The 20249-nt window shown below is 42.2% G+C and overlaps 1 protein-coding gene across 1 annotated transcript; it reads left to right on the forward strand.

The window, feature by feature from the left end:
* The first annotated feature begins 456 nt into the window (after nt 1-456).
* RAP2A (RAP2A, member of RAS oncogene family) lies at nt 457-19756 on the forward strand. The gene is made up of 2 exons (XM_082218897.1): nt 457-858; nt 15567-19756. The coding sequence occupies exons 1-2, from the start codon at nt 545-547 to the stop codon at nt 15802-15804; spliced, it is 552 nt and encodes a 183-aa protein (XP_082075023.1). The 5' UTR covers nt 457-544; the 3' UTR covers nt 15805-19756.
* Nucleotides 19757-20249: the final 493 nt, after the last annotated feature.

The following is a 20249-nucleotide window of genomic DNA, read 5'->3' on the forward strand; positions in this document are numbered from 1 at the left end:
CAAGGCGGGCCTCCTGTTTCCTAGGCTACAGCGGGAAGGCGAAGAGAGCTGGTCACGTGGGGAGAGGGCGGAGGACGAGGTGGGGAGGGTGTGCGAGAGAGTGTCTGTGTCTCTCTCTCTCTGCGTGTGTGTCATTCAACTTCCCCCGAAAGCGGCGATTGGCGGAGACGGGCGGCTGCCGTGCACGTGACGCGGCGCCCCGGCGCTGCCCGGTTGGTGGTTCCCCTGGTTACGAGGAATGAGGGGGCGGGGCGTCCGCCGCGGCTGGCAGCCGACAGCAGCAACGGGAGCGCCGCCGCCGCATTAGCAGCGGCCCGTGAAGGCGGCGGCCGCGGCGACCGGTAGCGCCGCCCAGGGGCAGCTGCGGCTGCGGGAGCGGCCCACCCGCCTCCTCCCTTCGCGCTCCCTCACAGCCATGGCGGCGCCGGAGGTCGCGGCGGCGGTGGCGGCGGCGGGCGGGTGAGCGAGCGCCCGAGGAAGAGGCGGCGGCGTCTGAGGCGGCGGGTGGGCGAGGCGGTTCGGCGGAGCCCGGCCCGGGAGGAGGATGCGCGAGTACAAGGTGGTGGTTCTGGGCTCGGGCGGGGTGGGGAAGTCGGCGCTGACCGTGCAGTTCGTCACCGGCACCTTCATCGAGAAGTACGACCCCACCATCGAGGACTTCTACCGCAAGGAGATCGAGGTGGACGCCTCGCCCTCCGTGCTGGAGATCCTGGACACGGCCGGCACCGAGCAGTTCGCCTCCATGCGGGACCTGTACATCAAGAACGGGCAGGGCTTCATCCTGGTCTACAGCCTCGTCAACCAGCAGAGCTTCCAGGACATCCGCCCCATGCGAGACCAGATCATCCGCGTCAAGAGGTGAGGATGGGGGCGGTGGGGGGGGCAGTGGCGTAGCGTGGGTTGTCAGCACCCGGGGCAAGGCAAGTAATTTGTGCCCCCTAACCCGTGGATTTGCGCCCCCTAACCCTAACCCCCAGATGTTGTGCCTGGTGCGGCCGGGCCCCCTGCACCCCCCCACGCTACGCCACTGGGGGGGAGACCCCGCCTTGGCTAGGAGAGACCCCTCGCTCCCCCCCAAAAAAAACCTCACCCAAATCCCCGTTTTCCTGCCTCCTCTGCGTTTCCCTGTTTCCTCTGCGTTGCTCCCACCTAGTCCTCTTTGCCTGTTGCCCAGCAGTTCTCCTCCTCCTCCTCCTCCTCCTCCTCACTGCTCTGCAGGGAGCTCTCTTCCATCCTTGGGGATCCCCTTCCAGGACCGGGGACCCTCATCCAGCACCATTTCCTTCTGCCTTATTCCTCTAGATGGGCCCTTCTGCCCTCGCTTAAGGTGTCAAAACCTACCTGCCCTGGCAGAAAAAAACCCTACCATCCCTCAGACCAATCCCACACATCCTGACTGGTTCAGCTTCACCCCCTCCCTGCCTGCAGGTAGCGCTCTCTAAATACTGCAGGGAGACTTGCCTACCTCTTAACACCCAAACCTGCATCCCCTGCTCAGTATGTCAACCGATTTCCTGCCCTTTGTGTGCTGCCAGAATGTAATTGCATGCCCTACACTGCATCCTTCCTTGGGAACCTGGTGAGAAATCTTGTCATTCCTGTTCACCCACATTATATATTTTTTTTTATCCACATGGCGTCTTACTTCAGATCTATCTGTCCTCTGTGCCCTTGCCTTGCCTATCTTTAATTCTGTTCCCATGCACAGAGCTTTCAGTTCTTCATTCCACCCACTTCTGGAGCTCTGTGTTGCATCTCCCAACAGCCTGCACAACTTCTGCAAGTCCTGACTGCAACATTGGCATATTCACCTCCAGCTTTCCTTATCTAGGCTTTCAGCATTCATAAGCCATGCTGGTTACCTTGCATGTTCCTTAATACACCTTCCTCTTTCCTATGTTTTTGTACATGTGTCTACACATCAACTTGAATATAAAGTACACCTCTTATATCCTGTTCTTGTTGCCTAGATTTCTGCTTTATAGAAGCATTCTCTCTGCCTGTATTGTTGCCTGTTCACATGTGCATAACAGATGCCCATCCCTCCAACTATACATCAGACAAGTGGTTTGGGATTTCTTACTTTCTACTTCTGAAAGCAACTTAACTCTGCCTAAAAGCACTAAAAATAGTTTTACCCATAGTAAACACTATCTTTCCTTGTAATATTGGAGCCAGTGTCCTGATGGGGGTGTTCCATCCGGCTGGATCAAATTGGGGTGTTTCCTTGATTCTCTGGTTGTTAATTTACTTTTTTTTTTTGCAAGGTTTAATAAGATGGCATTAGAGAAAAGCTTTACGCTTTGACTCTTCATACTGAAGTCATTCAGGCAAGATCTTTGACATCCTAATCAGCATGAAAAACATATTTCCAGAAGCTGCATCTCTTCAAAAATTCCTGATAATTATTAGTATTAAGGCTGCAGAATTTTTAAATGATAATTGATGTTCCTGTCAGCATCAGCTTATTTCAATGTCCACACGTCTAGATGGATGCCTTAATCTGCTTTAAAATCAGCCCTAAAACGTTAAGTGCTGAAAAGGTTTTGAAGGTCCAACCTCTTCCATTATGATAGAATCTGCTCATGTCTAAATACTGAAAGATTACCCTCTTAAGCCTCTTTGCTGCTATTTCACAGTACTGTACTATGCCCAGTGCGGTTCAAAATGAACAGGAAAGATAACTGTGAAAAAGCAATAAAATACTGCAATAACTTCAAAGTTTGAAACTTAGTAACCAAATGCAAAACATACCTTGGCAGTAAAATAAAAAGGTACAGGCCTTGCAGTTTGCCAAAAGCCCAGCCGTTAAAAATGGTGTTGACAAGCTTATGAATGTATATAAGAGTTGTACCTGGTGGGGGCCTCCTTGGGGAGCAAATTCTGTAGTGCAACTGTAGAGAAGGTCTTGATTTGGGCATCCTCAATTCTGATTTCACATAGACTCTGAACTCTGGAGAAGAGCAGACAAAATGCCTCTGGGGCAAGAAATAAATGGAATGAAACAGCTTGTCTTGTTCAAGTGAAGAGTGTGCCATACAGTGGGGAGGCAGTGGCACCTGTATTCTCTGCCCCATATAAAGAATTGCATCTGGTGTAAAGGAGCATACAGTGGTACCTCGCAAGACGAATGCCTCGCAAGACAAAAAACTCGCTAGACGAAAGGTTTTTCTGTTTTCGATTTGCCTCGCAAGACGAATTTCCCTATGGGCTTGCTTCGCAAGACGAAAACGTCTCGCGACTTTGTTTCCTTTGTCTAAAAACAAAGACATGTTTTGTTTATAAAGTTAATTTATTTTCCCTTCAATTTTTGAACTGCTCTTTACAGTATGTGTGACTTTAAAGAGCAGTTAATAAACTGTTGTTGTACCAAATTTGGCTTTGTTTGGACTTTTTTTGACCATAGGAACGCATTAATTGAATTTCAATGCATTCCTATGGGATTTCGTGATTCGCAAGACGAAAAATTCGCTAGACGACAAAACTTGCGGAACGAATTAATTTCGTCTTGCGGGGCACCACTGTATTCCCAAACCCTAAGCACAGTGAGTTTTCCTGCCATCCAAGCCTCCTCACAAGAAAGAGTGTTATTTGCCTCATTTGAAAGTGGGCAGGAACAGACAAGTACAGGGGACTGGGAAACCATGGTCCTTTTCCCTAGAAGTTATAGCATTTATTATATTAACAACAGTAGTTTTAGGCACAATATCTAATCTACTTTAACCCATAGCCTTTAAGCATATGATTGTCATGTCCAGCATAATGTCTCCCATAGCAGCTTTAGGATTGGGAGTGCAGGAGAGGAAAACACAGATATCACAGTATAAAATTCCTTCCTAATCTTAACGCACCATTATTAAGGCACATCTGTAAATGTATTTATTTTTACGTAATTGTGTGTGGGGGGGGTTGGTCCTATGACTCTGCTAGTGATGCTATCTCTGGAATTCATTAATCTCTCCCAGGATATGTTGTGGAATCTATTCCTTGAGGGAAATAGAATTTTAAGCAATAGTAGAAAAATCACAATTAACAACTATTATTGAAATTCCATTGGTGGCAGTACCAGTGGACAGTTTTTTTCAAACCGCCAAACTGTTCCAATCAGAATAGATGGGCTCTCTTAGTTTATTAAGATGCTATTGCATTATGTTGTTAATGTGACCAGTTGGTGACATTTTATTAATGACTCTTCTGTCCCCTGTCCCAGATCCAGAAATGCAATATATATTTCCTTAAAGCTTTGTCTTCAACATTCACTAGTAGAAGACATACAACTGGGTTAGTTGTTGTTTTCCCCATGGTTAGAAACATTTTAAGATACCTAGATAAAAGCAAGTACAAGTAGGAACAAGCAGTTCATGGTGGGGGAAAATAATCCCTCTATCCCTCTGTTGTTAGGGAAGTGTGCAGAGAAATGATGACCAAATACCTACCAATGTAGCCTGTACTTTACCAGGCTGTCCACCATGCAGAACATCTTTTGCCGTATTCTGAACTCACTTCCTGGTTCTGCTGGAATAAGCACCACCACCATTTTCCTGGGCACCAGAATCCACCCCCAACTGTGTGTGGTCTACTAATGGGCCCACACCTGGGAATTACAGAGCTAATCTGTACCACTGTTCTTACAAATAAATTTAACCATCGGCTTTCTGTATTTACACGTGAAATACCAATATAGTTACTGATTTTTCATTGTGTGTTTTCTTCAGTTTTCTACAAAATGCTACTGACCTTGGGATGAGCAGTGGTTTCAGACTAAGGAAGCTTAAGCCATTTATGCTTCTGGTTAAAATGCTATTCTCACCTGCATGTGTGATACCTGGTTACTTTTCAGTCTGTATTTTTGTCCACGTATATCTGATAAACGTTGTAAAGATACATGATCTGTGTTTCTTTTGACATTTCCACAGTTCCAGTAGAGAACAGAAAGCCATCAATCTGTGGAATTTGTCTGAAATCTTTTGAGGAAATTCTGTGGCTATTTTTTAACTTAAATTATATGCTATTTTTAAAATATAAATTAGCATCAAGTCTCAAAACTTGATAGGATCTGTCATCCTCAAAACTAAGCAATCATAGTATATGAGGCAGTGTCAAAATCCAGATGACTGATTACTATTGCTGCTCCCATGTACGCTCATATGCCCCATTCCCCAAATAGGGTGGATATTTTCAAGCAATATCAACTTAAGAACTCCAGTGAGACTAGTCAAAGGTTCTTGTTAGTAGAACTGAAAAAGCCCACTGCCTGTGCACCAGGCAAGGCAATTACAAACAGGTTGTGACAGTTTCCAGGTCCTTGGTAAAGTGTATAGAACTTGCTATTTTTTGGGTTGTCTTATTACACTACTTGAAATTTTGAAACACAGGTTGCATCACAACAGAACAACGTGTGTCAATAAAGTGAGCTCTACTAGTTACACAGTGCCTTGTTTGCCACCAACTCTAGCTGCCCTCCATTACTTCCTCACAGATGTCATAACAAGAAGAATGGGGTTCCTATCTGGATCTGCCAGTTTGCATGCTTCCTTGGGGGAAGTGTTCCTCTTGCTGGATTGGAGACTTTCCGTGCAATTTGGCAGATACAGAGATTGTATGTGGAATGTCTTCTGCAGCATCCATGTCAGTCTACACATCTTTTAGCAGTAATCATGCTCAAACTACTGTAATAGAATGAACCACAGAATGGACCTTACTGTAAATCTCAGTGCTGATTTCAGGCTAATTCAAGTAATCATTATTCAATGTTAAGATGTGGATTGAGAAGTGTTCGGTTTTTTTGTTTCCAGGCATGTTATGAAATGATTATGAGACTATTTTACCATGTGTTTCCACCCAGTGACCATGATATTAGTGTTTTGGAAACACTACGTAATTTTCACACAGTGAAAAATTACGTAACCGTATATCTAGAGGAGAAAGTTCAAGTTATGTACACTCAGTCCACATCCTGCAACCTGAAGAGAGTCATAAATGTTGGTTCTTGTGCAACTAAATCTCCAAAACCTTGTGCCTTGTCTTTCACGAAACTTGCAAAAAGATTGTCAGTCTTTGAAATATCATCTTCAATACCAATTGTAGTAAAAAGTAGACATCTGCTGAATCTGTATCTTGTCCTGCTAAAACTACAGATGTAGTATTGTAGTACCTCCGCCTTTCTTGGCAAGATATCCACCCCTGTAGTCTATAATTGAGCATGCTTAGTTCTGAAGCCGAAGATAGCAAGCCACAGTAACACGGGCAGGAATCTTTTAAAGGAAAAAGCACAACAACAAATTTAGGGCAGAAAATTTAGCCTGGATAGCTCAGATCATAAGAATGCCAAGGTTTCAGGCATTGTTAAGATTGTTTTTGAGCTGACTAGAGATAGTATGAGACTCTTTATCTCAGGGTTGTGTGTTTGAGCCCCGTGTTGGGCAAAAAGATTCCTATATTGCTTGGAATTTCACTACGTGACCCTTGTGGTCCCTTCCAACTCCACGATTCTATGAATCTATGATATTAGATAAGAATATACATGTGATGTATTTTCATGTTGCAGCATGATCCAGTAAGTGTTTAGGACAGTAATGTACTCCCCTTCTACTGGAGAAAGTGCTGCTAATTGTATTGTTTTGAAGATTTCACTATGCATTTCCCCCCTGCAGCTGGAGACTTGCTGGGGCAAAAGCACCTAAGCTGATTCATTTGTGGTCCTACTGTCATTTCAACATTTTATTTTTAAGAAAGAGCCCTAGTAGCTTCCAGAATACATTCAATGTTCAGCCTATGCTTGGCCCAGTTATTGTCTGAAACCTCCATCATATCTTTATTTTAAATGCCGAAAGGTTCAGAAGTTAGAGATAATGATATTGGGTTGGGACCAGACCACCGTAAGTTGAACTTTGTTCTGATGGGTTTCACTAGGAACACAAGGCTGGATCCAAAGTGCATCCGGGGACTTTTTGAAACTGACTTCTTGTCCCCTTCTCCCTACAGTAGCCATCCAGTTTTCAGGGAACCTGCCAGTCTCCTGCACAACAGATCACCCTATTTGGCAGGTTCCCTCATTTTCAGACGACCATTTTGCAGGGTCAACTGCTGTGGGAAGGAGAGGGACACAGAAAGCAGCTTCTGCCAGTCCTATTGTGCACACTAAAACTTTGATCCCGTCCTAAGTCATTACTAACTTTTCCAATGAAATAGGAAACTTGGTTTAACCAAATTTTGGTTAATTAAAATTTTCCTTGAATTCTTTGCAAAATATTTTCTCATTATGGATAATTTATTCTTCCCCAACAACTGCAGATTTTAAAAAGAAACGTACATTCTAAGTACCTGAAAATTCAAATTTTTTATATTCGAATCATTTTTCAATGTCTGTCATTACAGAAATAATAATTCTCAGTTTTAACAACATGGATATTGTTCATTCTAACAGGTTCAAGCCATAGAAACGGTCTTGAGAAATAAATGGAACTCATAATGAAAAGGCGAGTCAACAGTTTTTTGCCAGTACAGGTGACTAATTCACCTAAAGAGCAGGTGACTAATTCAACAAAGGCTAAAAAGGATATACCAGTGTAAGCTTTCAAAAGTTAAAATAGTTTGCTTACAGAAGCACAGATTAAGAAATGTTTTGTAGGAGAAGGAGCAGATATCATTTATAATTACTAGGTAGAGTTTGACACATCACTTGCATGCTAGAACAGCGTTTGCAGTGAAACTGGGTTTTAAAATGTTTGTACAGTTATCAGGATAAGATTTCCCCCCCTTAAGGCTTGCACTTTCCCAGAAAGGATTTTTGTGGTTCGTTGAGAGGCGTTCCGAACACTATATGGCTTTTTGGCACAGCAGATTAAAATCCTCTTTTCAGTGATGTGTTTGGGAAAGATTGAGTATTTTTCTAGGGAATAAGAAAATATGTTGTTGTAGCTTCAAATACGTCATCAGAATTCTCAGGCGCTCTGTAATTCCATTTTATATATGGGGTAGGGTGGGACAAAAGGGACTTCAGTGTAAGTATATGTATTCTGGATCAGACCCAAGACTTAACTAATGCACCCATTTCTCACAAGGATCGGTCAAATGTCACTAGGAAGTCCACAAATATAATATGAGGGCAAGAAGTTGCTCCTGCAGTTGTTCCATGGGCACTGGTGTTTAGAGTCGTGCTGCTTCTGGTCTTGGAGGTAGCATATAGCAGTAATAATAATAGTAATAGTACAACAACAACAATAATTTTATTATTTATGTGCTGTCCATTTGTGTTGTCCCAGCCACTCTGGGCTGCTCCCAACAAAATATTTTAAAAAAATAAAACATCAACTATTTAAAAAAACTTCCCTGAACAGGGCTGCCTAATTCCGTTTTAGAGATATCTGAGTTGATGGACTCCACCCCATAATTTGGCAATGGATTCTTAAATTTTAATTATGTGTTGTGTGAACTAGCACCTTTTTTTGCCTGTCTGGAACTTCCCACCATTCGTCTTCGTTGGAGAAACCAAGGTTCCAGTATTTCTGAGAGGTAGAAAAGCACCTCTCTCTAACCACTTTCTCCACATCAGGAATAATTTTATATACCTACGCCATCTACATTTGTATAATGCGAAGCAACAAAAATGGTGAATAGTTGGGTGAATAGTAAGAAGTTGCAACTACAGTCGTACTTTGTTTTGTGACCAGGATCCGTTCCGGAGCCCTAGCCGCTAGCCAAAAAGGACAAAGGGCAAAGCGCCATGTCTGCGCACACCCACAGAGCAGTTTGCGTTTCTGCCCATGTGCGAGCGGCAAACCCGGAAGTAATCTGTTCCGGTAATTCCGGGTTTGCCGCGGACATTTGCCGGAATGGACACTAGACAAGTTATTATTGTAAATGACAGATTTCCTTATGCCTGATTTAGTGCTATGTGGGCTGGCTTGATCCAAAGTATCTAGATAGAGCCAAGTTTGGGAAGGCTAGCTTATGCATTAGAACAATGGTTCCCAGTTGGTGGTCCACGGACCCCAGGCGGTCAGTGGCACCATTCACATAACCAAAACTACCATAGAGATATCTAAATTTTCAAAGGTAGAGGGTCCATGGCTTGCCTTTGGAAAAACAGTGCATCCACAGTAGGAACCACTGCATTAGAATTTTGTAGCGACATTACTTAATCACATAATATGGTGGTTGTAGAGCAGGCATAGGAAAACTCGACCCTCCAGATGTTTTGGGACTACAACTCCCCTCATCCCTAGCTAACAGGACCAGTGGGCAGGGATGATGGGAATTGTAGTTCAAAACATCTGGAGGACTGAGTTTGCTATGCCTGTTGTAGAGCATCCTAGATTTCCATTGATTCCTACGTGTTGTTTTATCCTTGGAAAAGATTTGTATACCTAGATCAGCCAGCTGACTCTTCTGCTTGTATCTACAGTGGTACCTCGGGTTAAGTACTTAATTCGTTACAGAGGTCCGTTCTTAACCTGAAACTGTTCTTAACCTGAAGCACCACTTTAGCTAATGGGGCCTCCTGCTGCCACCGGAGCACGATTTCTGTTCTCATCCTGAACCAAAGTTCTTAACCCGAGGTACTATTTATGGGTTAGCGGAGTCTGTAACCTGAAGCTTATGTAACCCAAGGTACCACTGTATTCCCAAGATCACTTTAAAAGTTGTTTGTGCAGAAGTGGCAGCCATGCACCTTGCAAGAGTTAGGGCTGGGAGCATTAACTGATACACATTGTAAATCATTGTAGTTAAAATGTAGATTTTGGTCTGATCTATTCTTCAGTTACGATTATCGCATTTGAAAGGTTGCTTTTTGTATGGCCATAATGTTTTCTTGGAAATGAAATATATGGGGCAACAACTGCCATGTTTTGCTTCTATACACTCTGAAATCTCCGTATCTAGACTTTGAACAGGGAATGAATCAATGGATTTTATTCACAGTCAGAATTAGTACAATAATTGCAAATAGGAACATTTAAAACTGGAATTTTCTTTCTATATTAATGGAACCCAAACACATCTGCACTTCTGGAAAAAATAATTACTGCAGTAGAAATCCAGGCATTGGTTTTAGGGGGAAATAGTTTCAGCAGTAGACTTTTAATTATATCTGAAATATAACTTAGTTCCAGTTCATCCTAATGGAAAGACACTTTCACTCAGCATGCATAGGTGCTATGTGGAAAATGTTCATTGTACACACAATCAAAATAGTTGGTAGCCTTGAATTTTAGGTACCAAATAACTTGAGTTGGGCAAGTTGCTGAGATCATTCCACTTCTCTGATGTTCTGAGTAATTGCATGGTGAGGGAGGAAGAGGAGACCAGATACAGTGTTGCCCCACAAGATGAATGCCTCGCAAGACGGAAAACCCGCTAGACGAAAGGGTTTTCCGTTTTTGAGCTGCTTCACAAGACGATTTCCCCTATGGGCTTGCTTCGCAAGACGAAAACGTCTTGCGAGTGTTCCGATTTTTTCCCGCTCCCCCCTTTTTCTAAGCCGCTAAGCCGCTAATAGCCTTTTAGCTGCTAATCCGCTAAGCCTTTAATAGCCGCTAAGCCTTTAATAGCCACTAAACTGCTAATAGCGCTAATCTGCTAATAGGGTTGCTTCGCAAGACGAAAAAACCGCTAGACGAAGAGATTCAGGGAATGGATTAATTTCGTCTTGCGAGGCACCACTGTAATATGGTTCAGATATGAGCTGCCTGATATATGAGAAAATCCTGGATTCCTAAATATTGGCTTCTAGGTCCTAGGAATTTGAAATGTTTTCCCAGCAGTGTTATATTTTAAATAAAAGTTCACTCTAAGGCCAATGCCTCCAGGAAGTGATAGTTGAACTCTTAAGTAATAAATATCTACAAATTACATGTCTGGTAGCCAAATTTGCTTTGGCAGCCAAGAAGCTCTGCTCCCATTATGTTAAAGCATTGAAATTCTAAAATTCTGCATCCTTATTTAATGGGGATAATATGCCACCAGTTGGTTAAAGTCTGAAAAAGTAATTCACCGTAATACATTTTCCTGGCATTAAACCTGTAAAAATACATGTCATCTCTGGATAACAATATTATCTATTTCGCTTTTTACTTCTGGCACATGTTTATGTGCCATACAAAATCTGGGCCTCTTGGCTTCGTTAGGTGAAATAAAATATGTGTTTCTTTGAGAAATCTCAGTGTTTGTTTAAAAGTAGACTTCCATGTGCTGATTGTACAGAAGATTCTAGAAACTTTATTATGCCCAAGCAATATTTTCCAGTTGTGGCCTCTCTGTCATTTATGTACCAGAAACTGCTCAGGGAACCAAGGCATATATTGAGAAAGATGTGTGATGTACACTAGAAAAACATTCCTGTTTCATAGCCTAAGATGTGAGCTACATCAGAGAAGGATAAGGAGGATTATGAAAAGGAGTAAATTTTTTGGCCTGATCAAAGGTGGGGAAATGGTTTGTTGTATGAGTGTGTGTGTGCGCGCGCGTGCGCGTGCAGGAGGTGATAAATTTAAACCACATTTCCCATTTGTATTCAGGATATTTTGTAAACAAAAGTGCACACTAATTGGCATCATCATAGCAAGCTGACCTACAAATGAGCAGAGCTTTTATGCCGCCTAGGAGGGTGATCCAGAGTTTCTGTTAATTTCAGCCCATGTATCTTGTGGGCTGTGGTATTCCATGGATGGAATCCAAAGGATTTCCTTCCCCTTGATGCTGTTTTCCCAAGAAATATTTAAGACAGCAGCAGTGGTGTTTGTTATAGCAGGACTATAATAGAAATTTAAAAATAAAAAATGAACTTGCATCAATTCAGAATTGTTTTTTTTTCCTTCAGCCATTTGATTTTTATCAAATGAACCCTCTGCCTGTCTTCTGCAAGAGACATTTTCAGAGACGGATGTTAGTGCAGTGTGCTGGATTTTGAGCCACTGTTCAGTTGATTTGTGATAGTTTGCTGGTGTTTTGTATGGGGTCCAGAGGATGATGTAATTATTTTGGGGGAAAATGTATTTTCTAGAAAGAACCATTGCTCTGGATATTTAGGTTCTAGCTCCGTGCTTCTCACACTTCTTGAGTTGGAGTGCCGGAGGGTTGCCCATCTAGATAAACTCTTTATTGAGTCCCCACTATAGGGTAGAATCCAGAGTGCTGCATGTGAAATCCTGCACGTGGTCTATGATTGCTGAGGACCTCCATTCCTTCCCCAGGCCTTCAAACCCCTCCAAAAACGTCTTGGGAAATGTGCTTCTTCTTCTTGGTACCTGTGCAGTCAAACACATGGGTCATGTACATGCACAGAGCCTCATTCAGGAACATTCTCAAGCTGCCTTAAGAGTTCTGGCAGGTGTCCCACTCTAGAACTTCAAAGATGATTTAAGATCAGATATTCAAGAGGGAAGTTGAATATCCAGTAGTCCCACCCTCCATGTGCACACATCAAGAGATTTTATAGTGGATTATTGAAGCTCAGATATTCATGGGAAATTCAAGGTTTAAAGGAAATGCTATGTCTCTCTATCCCTGAGATTTTGACATAAGACTTAACAGCAAATCATTCTTCAATGAAATGTGTTGTTTTTAAAGGAAAGTCTTATCAATCAACATCTGTGCTGTTGTCAGAATTTTACGTTTAGTAATTCTCTTAGAGTACATAGCTGATTGGCAGTCTTCAAATGTTGTAATTGTCATTACTAAGTTGGGTTTGCATGCATAGGCAGCAAATATTGTGGTTTAAACATGCTCTGCTCAGTCCTCATGCTACAGCACAATATTTAAATATTGGGGCGAGGGATGGCGATCATAATACCCTGCTTTTCACTGAAGATGAGAGATTGCGTTAGAATCGGTAGACTTTAATTCAGTATCTGTTAGTTCTTCTCTCTGCTGAAAGCTTCTGTGCATAAAAGGGTTAGAACATTGTTTACTATTTGTAATTATCCAATGTAACGTATTCAAAGAAAGCTGGTGATCCTAAAGAAATGCTTCGTATTTGGGGGATGTTCTAAAAAGAGTTGTGTAGTGTACAGTCAAGCGTATTTTATATCTTACCATCCAGAGTGGCATCGGCTTGGTTCACACAGTGCTAAACCAGATTTAGTAGCAAATCATGGTTAACACTGAGGTGTCTGGCAAGTTATCACTTAAACGTTTGTTTATTGCATTACAGAATTGTTAAAAGCACTAGTGGGAGCAGCCAAGCTTTGCGAGCTGTTTGACATTTTTGATACTCTTCACTTGTGGCTCTGTTACTTTTGGGCAGTGACTGCTCTTGTTAACTAAGGTATATACCAACTATAAACCTTGATGAATGAGCAACCTTTAACCATAGGTAAATTATCATTAAACTGCTGTGCTGGGTTCACACATAACACTAAACTGTAGTTCAATAAGCCATAGTTTAACACATCATGGTTTAGTGTTGTGTGCAGACCAAGCCATTGTGGTTAATGTTAATTATGAATAGTTTCAAACAAGCCAGCTTTTAAACCATGGCTACTGAAACTGGCTTATTTAAAGTAACCATTGTCAATGTGAATTGCATTTCTGAGTCTAGATGACACAGCAAGTTGTGATAAGTGGAAGCTTCTGAATTTGACTGCATGGGAAGCACTCAAGCTCAAGGTTCACGGCAGCTTGTTCCTCCTTATGCACATTCCAGTACATGGTGGTTTTTAGGTGGTGTTACAAACCAGTGTTCAAAATTTGCCATTTTGCACCTGGATATTGGCCACCTGCAACCAAGTGAAGATTGCCAGGTGTCAGGATGGCGCCTGATGTCTCCACCATCGGGAGGTGCATGCCTGCGAATCCTTGGATCTTGCCTGTTTTCACGCACTAACAACACTTCCTTTAGAATGCTATCTGTGATATTTTAACTGCACAAAAGGGACCCTAGTCCAACTGCCTACAATGCAAGAATCCCACCCGCGGCTGTCCCTGGGTGGGCATTAACCACCAACCTTCTGGTTAACAGCAAGGCACACTGACCCATTGTTCCACTTAAGTGGTTGTACTTCAGGGTTAACCGGCCTTTCTTTAAAATACAGCACAACCTCTCCCCTCCATGAGCAACTCACTTGCCACTGCATGTTGAACATCTGCAAATCCCAAACAAGTGTGAGCACGCAAGGCTTAGGCGCCCATAAAAAAGTCTGGTTTTATTATTTCCCCAAATTACATGTGTTTTGTGTGCATTAAGAAAAAAATGCCAACATTTGTGGTGGAAACACGTAACCTTTGTATACAACTGTGTTGCTAGAAGGAAGTTCGTGTTACAGCTTCTTTTGCCATGGCTCTATTGATTTCTGCATTGCAGCATTACTTTAAAATAAGGATATTTGGTGAAGCATGAATCATAGATGACTACAGATGTAAAATGTCTCCCAATACTTCTGCTTTCTGAAATCCTGCAAGAACACCATGCACTTTGGTACATTTCAGCACACTGTATCTTTATTCTGGAAGACACATGAATGGCCTCTTTTCTCTACCCACTTCAAAGATTTCCAGTTTAAAATAATATGTGCACATATTGGGGGTGGGAACCAGCCCTGGATCTTGCTGGTTTCTGACAGGTGATTTGTTGGTGCAGTGACAACATTGGTGCAGTGACAACATTACATAAGCTAGGCGCCAAATGGCTCCTTAAACCATGGAATGCCTAGTTGCCATTTGGAGGCCAGACGGCTTGGAAGTCATATTTTTTCAATACAACTTTGGGGTTCCTGAAATTCATTCTGATTGGGCAGCTAAAATATAACAGATAGAATTCCACAGGATGTGTTGCTAGTGTGTGAAAACAGACAAGAGAGTGGGTGCAAGGAGGAATAGAGAAAAGTGGGGACATAAATGGCCAAACCACTTGGGTCATGTGAACCAAGCTATCCTCTCTCTCTCTCTCTCTCTCTCTCCCTCCCCCCCCCCCCGCCTTATTGAAGCTTTTTAGAGACAAACATGTTGTGGGAAAGTACTAACATTTCAGTAGATGGTTATATCCTGATGAACATTCTGTTCTTCATTTTGAAACATTATGTGAAGCAACACTGAAAGTAGCTAGAAAACTGGGCTAAAGCTTCCCAGAATGAGCCACATTGCCAAATCTTCATTGTAAAGGTAAAGGTACACCTGCCCGTACGGGCCGGTCTTGACAGACTCTAGGGTTGTGCGCTCATCTCACTCTAGAGGCCGGGAGCCAGCGCTGTCCGCAGACACTTCCGGGTCACGTGGCCAGCGTGACGACGCTGCTCCGGCGAACCGGCACCAGAGCAGCACACGGAAACGCCGTTTACCTTCCCGCTGTACCTATTTATCTACTTGCACTTAAGGGTGCTTTCAAACTGCTAGGTGGGCAGGAGCAGGGACCGAACGACGGGAGCTCACCCTGCCGCGGGGATTCGAACTGCCGACCATGCGATCGGCAAGTCCTAGGCACTGAGGTTTTACCCACAGCGCCACCCACGTCCCTAAAAATCTTCATTGTACCGTTTTACAAATCCAAGATTCTGCATCAGTATATTAGGCATCATTGTTTTCCTTAAGATTGCAAAGGGCTTCAACCTTGTTTTTGTATCCAATTGCAGGTATGAGAAGGTGCCTGTAATCCTGGTTGGAAATAAAGTGGACCTGGAGAGTGAGAGGGAAGTTTCGTCAAATGAAGGCAGAGCCCTGGCTGAAGAATGGGGCTGTCCTTTTATGGAGACTTCTGCCAAAAGTAAAACAATGGTGGATGAACTCTTTGCAGAGATTGTCAGACAGATGAACTATGCCTCTCAGCCAGATAAAGATGATCCATGCTGTTCTGCATGTAATATACAATAGCATTCCAAATGATGGAATTGGACCTGATTTGCTGTATTTTTGGTAAGATGATACAACTGACTACTTCGCTTCGTGGTTTAAAATTGGGTCTCTGGGGATAAATCCAAAGTGGAGTAGCGGCATTAACTGCAAGCGGAACATTGAAGTTGATCAGTTTAGTGAAATAATTTGGGATAAGCTTCTACAGTTCACTTGCCTGCAGCACACCAGATCTGTGACACAGCCAACAGATTTACAGGGTGAGCACAAACAGTGTATGTTGGCAACAGTGTATGTTGGCTTTGTCAGACAACAGCTGCTGCTTTAAGTTGTTGTTGATGGTGAATGGGAGAGCACCAGCAAAGACACTTTGCACTCTACATATTCTCCACTGATAAATACAGGTTAACAAAGTGTATGTGTCTGCATATTGAATTTCCGGACTTGTCACTTGTGGCCAAGTTTACTCAGTCAAATATGCTAATTCCATCTTTGACACAAGCGTTAGTAGGATTATTGGCAAGTTGATGTAGTTGGTCCCCCAACCCCCTTTAAATTTGGTTCATTTCTATTATCCCATCATGCGAAAAGGAAAATATTCCACCTGTACTTGAAAGTAAAGAGAGGAGCTCTGAAAAATCAACGGCTTGTGAAGAGAATAGTGGGACACTGGAATGTGTTAAATATTCTGCATTGGTATTCAGAAATGGTGGATTGCTTTGGATGCTGTTCATTCAAGAAACCAAACAACCCTCTGTTTACAAAGTGGGAAATGTCTTCATCTCTTTACTGAAACAGGAAGAAGCAACTGTGATGGGGGTAAAAATTTGCTTAGCCTTACTAACAAGGAAATTTTAGCACATTAACAAGTACCACCTTGTAAGGAAAATGAAGCCATGTTGTATCCAGATGTTCCTTTTGCAGAAACCTCATGGGACTGTCTGAGCATCCTGCATTTTTAAGTTTAAGGATACCAGTTTATTTCTTGCCTTTAAGGGCTACGTCTTTGATGTGATACCTATGGAATTCAAATTTGCTATTTTATAGCTTTACTATTGGCAACTGGTTGATTGAATTAACTGTGCAAGTTACTTAGACTCAGAAGTTGAATACACAGTGTTGTAATTCCATAGATGAGCAAGGAGAAGGTTCTTGTCTTCAGTTGCCTAACATGCTAGTCAGGTGCTGCCATACAGTGATCCTGTTGCCCTGGTTATTGCCGTGACAAATAGTGAGTGAAACATTGTTTTGAAATGGTGCTCAGCCTCTGGTCTTAATTTTCATAGCAGTGGAATACTTATAATTTGCATGACTTAACAGCACCAGTTATATCTATTCTGATGTTTTACAATCAAGGAAGTTTCCAATCAGAATGTCTAAGTTTGAAATGCTGGAGTGATCATGTTGAGCTGGACCTTTATGGATGATTTTGGCCTTTAAAATGCAATATCACTGAGCCTGTGGTCCAAATACCACCCCACAGTTTGGTTTTGCAGTCTTGTGGAGTAGCTGTGTAGTTTCTTGTGTAGACGAGTGGAGAGGCCCGTATGTGTCTTGTGTGTGTGTCGGTGGGTGAGTGTGTGACTTTTTACAAATGCTGTAATGAACTTGAGTTCTGAGATGTTTGCCTCCATCAGCAGAAAAACAACCTGCAATCTAAAGTGTGTCTAAAGAAACTGAATTCAAAAGCATTTTTTAAAAAGAAATATTGGCAACACTGGGCCACTTTATTTCTGACACTGCGGAACACGTTTAGTTTAGTTCACTTTCTAACAGTTTAAGAAAAATAATGGATGATTATAGGCCACTATTGCCTTAGTCCTTGCATGGTTTTTTCTTTAAATCAAAAACGCAAAGAGTGTAATGCTAAACATGAGGTCCCACCCGAAAAATGTAGCTCCTTCCCAAGCAGCTTGCACAACCTACGGGGTTGTGGCACTTAATGCATAAGCGCATTGATAGCTTGCATGCGGAGAGGGGAACTGTTCATGGTCCCTAAAAGGTTTCAGAAGGAATTGCTTTGTCTCTTAGGAAAATAACCAGCTTTACCATTGAAATAAATGAGATGGACAGATATAACCTAAACATTGATTACATTTTTTGCTTATTCCAAACATGGTTCCTGTCTTGCATGCCAAGTAGTTTATGCAGTCATAACAGTGACACAAGTAAGATGACTGAAAGACATAAATAGCATTTTTGGTAAAAAAAATAATAATGGGCATGCTTTTAATGTGGAAGTCATTGCATAATGTGGTGGATTTGAACAGAAAAGTACTTCCTTGATAATGCTTATTGCTGTATTTTAGAGACAAAGCATTGTGTATTCCCACAAATTGTAACAGTTTTATGTGATGTGTAATTCTAAAGAGGCATACTCTGTGCTGCTTGGGTTCTGCTTACATGGTTATAGTGCCCAACCCTGGTGCCCGCCCGATGTTTTGGACTACAAATCCCATGATTCCCAGCCAATATGGCCAGCGGTAAGAGAAAATGGGAATTGTTGTTCAGATCTTCCGGAGGACACCACGCTGGGGAAATCTACTATAGTGGGACATTAAAGGATGGACTTGGCTAAAATATTTCAAATTGGCAGGAGAGCTGCAGTTACTTACATTGACATGGGGTTTCGCCCCCATCTCATGTGTTTAGGCCAGCAGAGTGAGTCACAGGTCAAATGGGTGTCTTGTGTCACCAGTTATCTAGTGCCAATTCCAGAGGTGCCATTGCTCCTGTGTTGAGTTCTCCCTCCCCTCTTTCTAGCCTATTCCAGTGAGGGGCTTCTCCTGGACATGTCTCCGTTGCATCAAGATTTTATCCCTGCCCCACCGCTGGCTGACACTGAAGTTGTGCTTAAAATTAAGTCAGGCGATTGCCACCCCCCTCTGACCCAGACCACTTGGCATTCCTAGACCCATGCCACTGGGTGAGTCACACTCTTCAAGTATAGACCCCGTAACTTCCTGAAACATATCGCAGTGGTAGCACTCCCTCATGTATAAATGCGCACTAGGGGCACACTGGCATGCACCAGTGCCATTATACTTATTGGGAGCAGCTCGTTAAGGATGACTGCTTATTTTTGTATCCCGATCAGATTCCAATGGTAGTAATTTTTTTTTTTGGGGGGGGGGTATAACATGCCTTAAAATATTATAATTTAATCCAAAGACCTACTATTCTTTAGCTTTTCTTATAGAGCTTTGTATTTTTCTGCAGCTGGCATTTTTAAGTTTATATTGTCATATAAATGGTTGTAACTTCTTTTGAAAATAGAAAGGGAAAATAATTCCTCCTTTGCCCTTTGCAAATGTTAATCAAACCAGCATAAGTTCTAAAGGTTTTGTGGTTTGTTTCTTTCTTTAGGTAAGGTACCCCCCCCCTGCCCACCACCCCCAGCAAATATTCATAGCAGCTTTTCAGGACTTTTTCTTCTGATAGGACCAACAATAGAACAGTCCTTTTACCTACACTCCTAATTCTAAAATTGCCATTAATGTCTGTGGGAAAATGTACTGGTATTTACTTTTCTATGTAACACATGCTGCCTACTGTCATCTTAGGGTGGAGGGATGCATGATTTTTCACCAGTGTGCAGTTGAAGCACCACTTGGACTGTAATTACAAAACTCCATGACAAAGCAAATTTGGCAGCTGCAGGAATTCTAATGTGCATTATTCCTCTGTCAGTTCTTGATCGAGGTTTCCAGAAATGATTGCAGTGTGTTTTTGAAAACTAGGCTTAACCATTGACAATTTGGGATTTCCTAGAGTTGAATAAAGATATTTAACAGTTGATTGTTGAGCTCTGTTACAACTGATAACTGAAAAAAAATGCAGCAAGTTTTATAAGGTGTCAGTTGTTTAAATCATGATGTTTCAAAATAAATCAAATTGTACATAGAACTCAATGCAAACTCAGCAGTTGTATTTGGAGTTAAATTATTTTAACAAATAAATTTATTTAATGAAACGTCTGTTGGGGTTCTTTGCACCATTCACTTCCTTCTTTTCTAGCGGAAATAAAAAAATACAAATCAAAGAGTGACATTCTTTACTATACTCGGCTTGTTCAGAATGAAGCTAGCTCTCGTCTGTCCTAGAAAGGAGCACATTTGCCCTATATTTTTGGTGAGTGGAATTCAAAGTAGATCATTTTGGTAATGCTTTTGTAAGGCATCATATTTCCAAGCACAAAAGGTTGAACTAAAATATCAGCAGTGCACAAAGGGTAATAAAACAGTCCACATACTGATATCAGCCAAGCCTTGATTTAAAAAGAAATGATGCGCATCAAATCCACTATTTCTAGATGGTTACCTTTTGGGGAGCTTCTGTTGCAGTGCGCAATGGTACAGTTAGCTTGGACCTGACAGTACAGTTTCGACAGTGGTAGTGCTAATGTTAACACGATTGTTCCAGCCAACTGACATTGATTAGCAGTTGCATTGTAGTCATGCCAGTAT

Source organism: Podarcis vaucheri (assembly GCF_965113315.1).
Source record: "Podarcis vaucheri genome assembly, chromosome: 4".
Lineage (NCBI taxonomy): Eukaryota > Metazoa > Chordata > Lepidosauria > Squamata > Lacertidae > Podarcis > Podarcis vaucheri.